This window comes from Otolemur garnettii, unplaced genomic scaffold, assembly GCF_000181295.1.
Source record: "Otolemur garnettii isolate 467f Iridium unplaced genomic scaffold, OtoGar3 scaffold00221, whole genome shotgun sequence".
Classification (NCBI taxonomy): Eukaryota; Metazoa; Chordata; class Mammalia; order Primates; family Galagidae; genus Otolemur; species Otolemur garnettii.
In genome coordinates, this window is record NW_003852616.1 from 1,270,414 (window position 1) to 1,277,580 (window position 7,167).

Here is a 7,167-nt window from a genome sequence, read left to right on the forward strand (position 1 = left end):
GGTTCAAATCCAGCCCGGACCGCCAAACAACAATGACGGCTGCAACCAAAAATAGCCAAGCGTCATGGTGGGCGCCTGTAGTCCCAGCTACTTGGGAGGCTAAGGCAGGAGAATCGCTTGGGCCCAGGAGTTGGAGGTTGCTGTGAGCTGTGATGCCACGGCACTGTGTCCAGGGGGGACAGCTTGAGGCTCTGTCTCAAAAAAAAAAAAAAGCTATAACCCAATTATAGTCCAAGAATATGGGGAAAGGAAAGGGCGGGGAGGGGAGGGGGAGATGGGTCGAGGGAGGGTAATTGGTGGGACCACACCTACAGTGCATCTTATAAGGGTACATGTGAAACTTACTAATGTAGAATATAAATGTCTTAACACAATAACTAAGAAAATGCCATGAAGGCTATGTTAGCCAGTCTGATGAAAATATTTCAGATTGTATATAAACCAGCACATTGTACCCCATGATTGCATTAATGTACACAGCGATGATTTTATTAAAAAAAAAAAAACTAAAATCCTTATAACTGAAAAAAAAAAAGAAAGAAAACCAGTCTTCTGCTGTGCACAATGAAATGGCATGCTTGTGATGAGACCCATGCCCCACATTCTCATGTGGATGTAAACATCAAATGTGTGATAAGACATCGTGTTTGACGAGCACCTTTCATACAAACAGGAAGAGGGGAAGGTCACTGGCTCATATGAATTTTGATTATATGAGCTGATGTGTAGAAACTGTTCCAAATCTCCAAAGTATTTTCATATACTTCACAGATAATCCAGAAGTTTATAAGAATTACAGATTAAGTCAGGTGTGGATCATGTGGCTGGGACCTCCTTGACTATGGAGGGATGACTGTGGCCTCTGCCTGCTACAGGACTTTAAGCACCATGTGGGGCCAGATGCTCGCACTAATTTGATGTCAGGGGATGCTTTATAGATGCTGTTGTATGTCACCTCCTGAAGGGTGTGTGCTTGGAACTTCCAGCTTCTCATTAATACTCGTATCATTATGGGTATATCATCTATAAGTCACGTAAGGCCTTGCTCAATATGGGACAGAAGGTCTATCTAGGCTGAGAACATAAATGAAGAGGAATGTTATAATAAATCCTCTTTATTCAAATGATTTGGAAAGTACTTTCCACCTGAAATCCATAATGGTTTGAATAAAGGCTCTGTATGAAGAATTTTAAAGCTGTAAAAATTAAGTCAAATTACCTGTCCGTGAGTGTCTGCCAAAAGACGTTTCTTCCTTCCTCTTTTCACTCTTGAATACTCAGCTAAAAATATAAATCATGCGAAAATTGTAACCCATAACAGAAAAGATTTCTGTTTGACTATATAAAATACAAAACTACTTTGGGGGGGTGGCTCTCAGTCTCACTCGCTCTGTTGTCTGGACTGCACTGCAGTGGTGTCGGCCTCGTCACTGCTACCTCACACCCCCCCTGGGTGCAAGCAATCCTCTTACCTCAGCCTCCTGAGTAGCTGGAACTACAGGTGCACACCATGTCCAGCTAGTTTTTCTACTTTTTGCAGCACTACAGTCTTGCTTTTGCTCAGGCTGGTCTCATACTCCTGACCTCAAGCCAGGTCTTGCCTTGGTTTCCCCAAGTGCTAGGATTACATATATGAGCCACAGTGCCCAGCTGAATATAAAACTCTTATATACCAAAAGTTATTAACAAAGTCAAAAGATACAGTAAACTTAAGATTAAACACTTGCAGCACAAATGGTAAAAGGTAAGATTTTTAAATATAAAAAGACCTTAAAAGTTGGGCAGGGCCTGTGGCTCAAAGGGGTGGGGCACTGGCCCCATATACTGGAGATGGCAGGTTCAAACCCAGCTCCAGTCAAAAAACTGCAAAAAAAAAAAGAAAAAAAAATCTTAAAAGTTAATACAGGTTTGGCATCCGTAGCACAGGGGTTACAACACCAGCCACATGCCCCGAGGGTGGTGGGTTTAAACCCGGCCTGGGCCAGCTAAACAACAATGACAACTGCAACAAAAAAATAGCCAGGTGTGGTGGGCGCCTGTAGTCCCAGCTACTTGGGAGGCTGAGGCAAGAGAATCACTTAAGCCCAAGAGTTCGAGGGTTGCTGTGAGCTGTGACAGCACAGGACTCTACCAAGGGCAACAAAGTAAGACTCTGTCTCAAAAAAAAAAAAGTTAACACAAATCCTAGCACTCTGGGAGGCTGAGGTGGGTGGATTGCTTAAGCTCAGGAGTTCGAGACTAGCCTGAGCAAGAGCGAGACGCCAATACTAAAAATAGAGAAACTAGCCAAGTATTGTGGTATGTGCCTATAGTCCCAGCTACTGGGGAGGGTGAGGTAAGATCACTGGAGCCCAAGAGTTTGAGGTCGCTGTGAACTATGACACAATATCCAGGGTGACAGAGTGAGACTGTCTCAAAAAAAAAAAGAGAGAGAGAAAGAAAAGAAAAGAAAAAGAAAAATGAACAGATCGGGTCACAAGAAAATAAATACAATTAATGACGAGATACGGGAATGCACTTGCTTTCCCCCCCTGACTAAAGATATGCAAGGTAAAACATTTTCACCTATCAGTGATGAAGATGTTTTACATGCTTGCAAGAATTTGGGCGAATGGGGCAGCCTTTTCAGAGGATACTGAGCCAGTACTTATCCAGAGATTCATTGTTTATATTCTTTCACACAATTTTACTTACAGGAAGTTACCCCAATAGTATAGTTACACAGAGACACAAAGATGTATAGAGAGCATTTAATACTACAGTATTAAATGTGACAGGAAAAAGGAGAAATAACCTAAATGTTCATTAAGCAGAGAAACAGTCCAGCTCAGCACCTGTGGCTCAAGTGCTAAGGCACCAGCCACATACACCTAAGGTGGTAGGTTCAAATCCAGCCCGGGCCCGCCAAACAACAATGACAACTACAACCAAAAAATAGCCAGGCATTGTGGTGGGTACCTGTAGTCCCAGCTACCTGGGAGGCTGAGGCAAGAGACTCGCTTGAGCCAGGAGTTGGAGGTTGCTGTGAGCTGTGATGCCACAGCACTCTACCCAGGGGGACAGCTTGAGGCTCTGTACAAAAAAAAAAAAAAGAAAGAAAAGAAACAGTCCAATTGTGTTACAGCTATACAATGAAATATTATGAAGCCTTTTAAAAATGAGGCAGAGTCCAATTGTACTGATATGGAAGTATCTCTAAGCTACATAGCAAGAGAAAAAAGCAAAGTGTAACAGTAGGTATGTTCATATACACAAAAAAGTTTTAGAAACTGTCAAAAGAAACACTTTCCTAGAAGGAGAGGATTCATTTTAGACGGTGTTATAATCTGCTTTTTAAACCTAATAATGTGGGCTGGGCGAGGTGGCTCAAGTTTGTAATCCCAGCACTTGGGAGGCCGAGGCGGCTGGATTGCCTGAGTTCACAGGTTCCAGACCAGCCTTAGCCAGAGCAAGACCTCATCTCTAAAAATATCTGGCTATTGTGGCAGGTGCCCGTAGTTCCAGCTACTTGGGAGGCTGAGGCAAGAGAATCTCTTTAACCCAAGAATTTGAGGTTGCTGTGAGCTATGACACCATTGCACTCTACTGAGGGTGACAGAGTGAAATTCTTGTCTCAAAAAAAAAAAAAAAAGCAGTATTTTTCATAGTATTTCCTGATGAATTAAAAGGGTAATGACAGAAAAATGAAGGTAGAGATACCATTTAGAGAGTGTTGCATACCACCATAAAAAGCAGCTGGCAGGACATGGAACTGTCTTTTCCAAAGAGGTCCTGATTGCAGGTCGCAGCAAACATGCCAGACGCAGCATTGCCAAGGCCCTGTTGTCCCACCAGCCATGCACCCCTTGACTCCACATAGGCAAGACTCAGTTTGCCTTAATTAGAACTCAAATGCAAACTGTACATTCTTAGGAGATTTTCATTCAGGGAATGTGCAGCTCTTTGTTAATTTTAATCTACCGAAAATTCTAACATTTTTATAGAAGAGAAGCAATCACAGAAGTCAATGCTTTTTAGGTGCAGTGAGGATAAAAGATATCAGAGAATGGCCTGGAGAGATAAGGTCTCATTGACAAAGAGGAAAAATCAGTCAATCACATGGTACAGAAAGAAACTGACAATTTTATAAAGGTATGTAAAATTTAAACTTTCAAAAGGCTGGGCATGGTGGCTCATACCTATAATCCTGGCATGCTGGGAGGCTGAGGCAGGTGGATTACTTGAGCTCAGGAGTTAGAGACCAGCCTGAGCAAGAGTCTATCTCTACTAAAAATAGAAAAACTGAGGCAAGAGGATCACTAGAGCCTCTACCCAGGAGACAGAGTGAGACTCTGCCTTAGTAAAAACAAAATAAAATGAAAGGCAAAAAAACTTTGTATTTTAATTCAATGAGGCTGTTAAATCAGACTATTCCTCCTCTTAACCTAAATGTACTTTTTTTTTTTTTGAGTCTCACTGTCTTGCCCTCACCAGAGTGCTGTGGCATCACAGCTCACAGCAACCTCAAACTCTTGGGCTTAAGTGATTCTCTTGCCTCAGCCTCCCAAGTAGCTGGGACAACAGGCGCCTGCCACACACCCAGCATTTTGTTGTGGTTGTTTCAGCTGTCATTGTTTAGCTGGCCCAGGATGAGTTCAAACCCACCCCCTTTGGTGCATGTGGCTGGCGCCATAACCACTGTGCTACAGGTGCCGAGCCTGTACTTTTTTTCTTCTTTGAGACAGAGTCTGGCTCTGTCACCCAGGTTAGAGTGCCATGGCATCATTTTGGCTCCCAGCAACCTCAAATCCCTATACTCAAGCGATCCTCCTTCCTTAGCTTCCCAAGTAGCTAGGACTACAGACTCCTGCTACTATCCCGGGCTAGTTTTCTTGCTGTTGTGCAAGCTGGTCTCAAACTCGTAAGATCAAGGGATCCTCTCACCTTGGCCTCCCAGAGTGCTAAAATTATAGGCATGAGCCACCACTTCTGGCCTCAATGGACCTTTCTTTAAACCCACAGTACTGAATTTTAGAAACTTACCACATTGAGTGTTATCCCTTGATGCAGGAGCATGTTGTTGGCATAACAATCTGAAAATATGCAATTTTAAAGAATTATAAAATATTTTTATTTACAGTTTTCAAATGTTATGTCTATCGTGATTTTAAAAGGTACTACCTATTTTTTATGATGCCTTCGCCTTAAATATTTACTTTTATTTTTAAAATGCTGTGTAAGCCTGTGTAAAATTAGTGATCCATGTCAAGTGTAGACAGAGACTCTTTCAGACATCTCTGCTCTCTGAGCCTTAAGAAGATCACAATGTTCTCTAAGGAGTGAGTGCTGATTAGACTATCTTGAACAACACTAGTTCATGTACAGTGGTCAAGAGGCCTTTACTGTATAAAGATACTTAAAGGTCCAGTATTTTCTAAGGCAGGCAAATTTCCATCAGAATACACAAAATTCTGATGATTTTCAACAATAAACAACACAAAATTGCATGCAGTAATTTAGGGAAAAACAGTTTTCAAAATCAATAGGTTGCTTAGGCACAGTGGCTCTCACCTGTAATCCCAGAACTCTGGGAGGCCAAGGCAGGTGGATTGCCAGAGCTCACAGGTTTGAGACCAGCCTGAGCTAGAGTGAGACTTTGTCTCTAAAAATAGTCGGGCGTTGTGGGGTTGCCTATAGTCCCAGCTACTCAGGAGGCTGAGGCAAGAGAATCACTTGAGCCGAAGAGTTTAAGGTTGCTGTGAGCTGTGATACCACCAAGAGTTTGAGGATGCTGTGAGCTATGACACCACAGTACTCTGTTGAGTGCAACAAAGTGAGACTCTGTCTCAAAAAAACAAATAAAAAATCAACAAGTGTCTCCCACAGGAATTAGATTCAACCTACAAAGAGCCTGGAATTGATGAATGTCTTCCAAGAAAAAAGCAGCACAGCAGGAGAAACAGTGAATTTTAAGAAACTGCTCAAGTCCCATTTTCTTTCCAGCCTTTTTTCCTGCTCAGCCTCAGCTCATCTCCCTTCCTTTCCACATGGGGTGGGGGGCGAAGATGCCTCCTTGCCTAGGGGTAAGTGTAGTTTCTTCCAACTCTTCTACCAGCTCCCAGCAACACCCACTCAGAATTAGTCCCCCCCCCCACATGGATTTTGGTATCTCTGAGCACTTTCATTTGCCAAGTGCTTAATTTTTTGAAACTATTAGAAGTGCAGAAAATCTGAGGACAAACCCCCATGCCCCCCCTTGCCCCCCGCACCAGCATTGTTGACAATTCTCAAGGCTCCCTTCACGCAGACCCTCTCCTGCCCCTGCCGCACCATGTGCTTCCACTAGCACTGACCACCTTCTGGTTTTCCCCAAGTGATAACCTCTCTGAGATTCAGTCTATACCTTATCCTACCCTGCCCCCTTTTTTTTTGAAACACGATCTGGCTCTGCTGCCCAAGCTGGAGTGCAGTGGTGTGATCATGGCTCATTTGTAACCCCAAACTCCTGGGCTCAAGCAATCCTCCCACCTCAGCTTCCCAAGCATCAGGACTGTAAGCATGCACCACCATGCAGGGCTAATTTTTTTGGAGGGGTAGATATGAGGTCTCACTATGTTGCCAGTCTGCTCTCCAGCTTCTGTGATCCTCCTGCCTCAGCCTCCCAGAGTGCTAGAATTGCAGGCCTGAGCCACCGCTCAGCCTCCCCTCTGTATCTCAAAGCACCCAGCCAAGTGTCTCATAGTCCACAGGCACTCAGAATGTTTAAATTCAATTAAAAAATGAATAAAAGTTCACCTGTTCTGTAATAAAAAAATAAAAAAAAACCCCTATTTTATTGAGTCCTTATGCATTAGCTCTACTAATGTGTGATCAATAGATTCTTTCAAACTTTAACATATACCAAGAATTTCACTCCTTTTTGTTTGATCTCGTGTTTTAGGTCATGTAAAGGTCATAATAAAACAAGCCTTCAGGAAGGTAAGTAACAAAAGTGAAATTCTAAGAATATAACAACCCATGATTCTTAACAATAACATCTTATTTTATATTCTCAAATATAAAAATGAGTACAAAATTACTATATTTACACATTTCCTTTCTAATGTCTCAAGCAACAGAATACCTGTGGAACTTTCTCATAATCAGATTTTACATTATTTAGCAAACTTCTTTTTTTTTTTTTTTTTT

At 42.5% G+C, this 7,167-nt stretch overlaps 1 protein-coding gene across 1 annotated transcript in view; it reads right to left on the minus strand.

The window, feature by feature from the left end:
• Positions 1–7,167, minus strand: part of LOC100948578 (histone-lysine N-methyltransferase SETDB2) — a 104,794-nt gene that overhangs the window by 7,318 nt on the left and 90,309 nt on the right. Inside the window, exons 14-15 of the mRNA XM_023508077.1 lie at positions 5,023–5,072; positions 1,220–1,281 (exon numbers count right to left, since the gene is read on the minus strand). Coding sequence (XP_023363845.1) covers positions 1,220–1,281; positions 5,023–5,072 — 112 coding nt within the window. The remainder of the gene's footprint in view (positions 1–1,219; positions 1,282–5,022; positions 5,073–7,167) is intronic.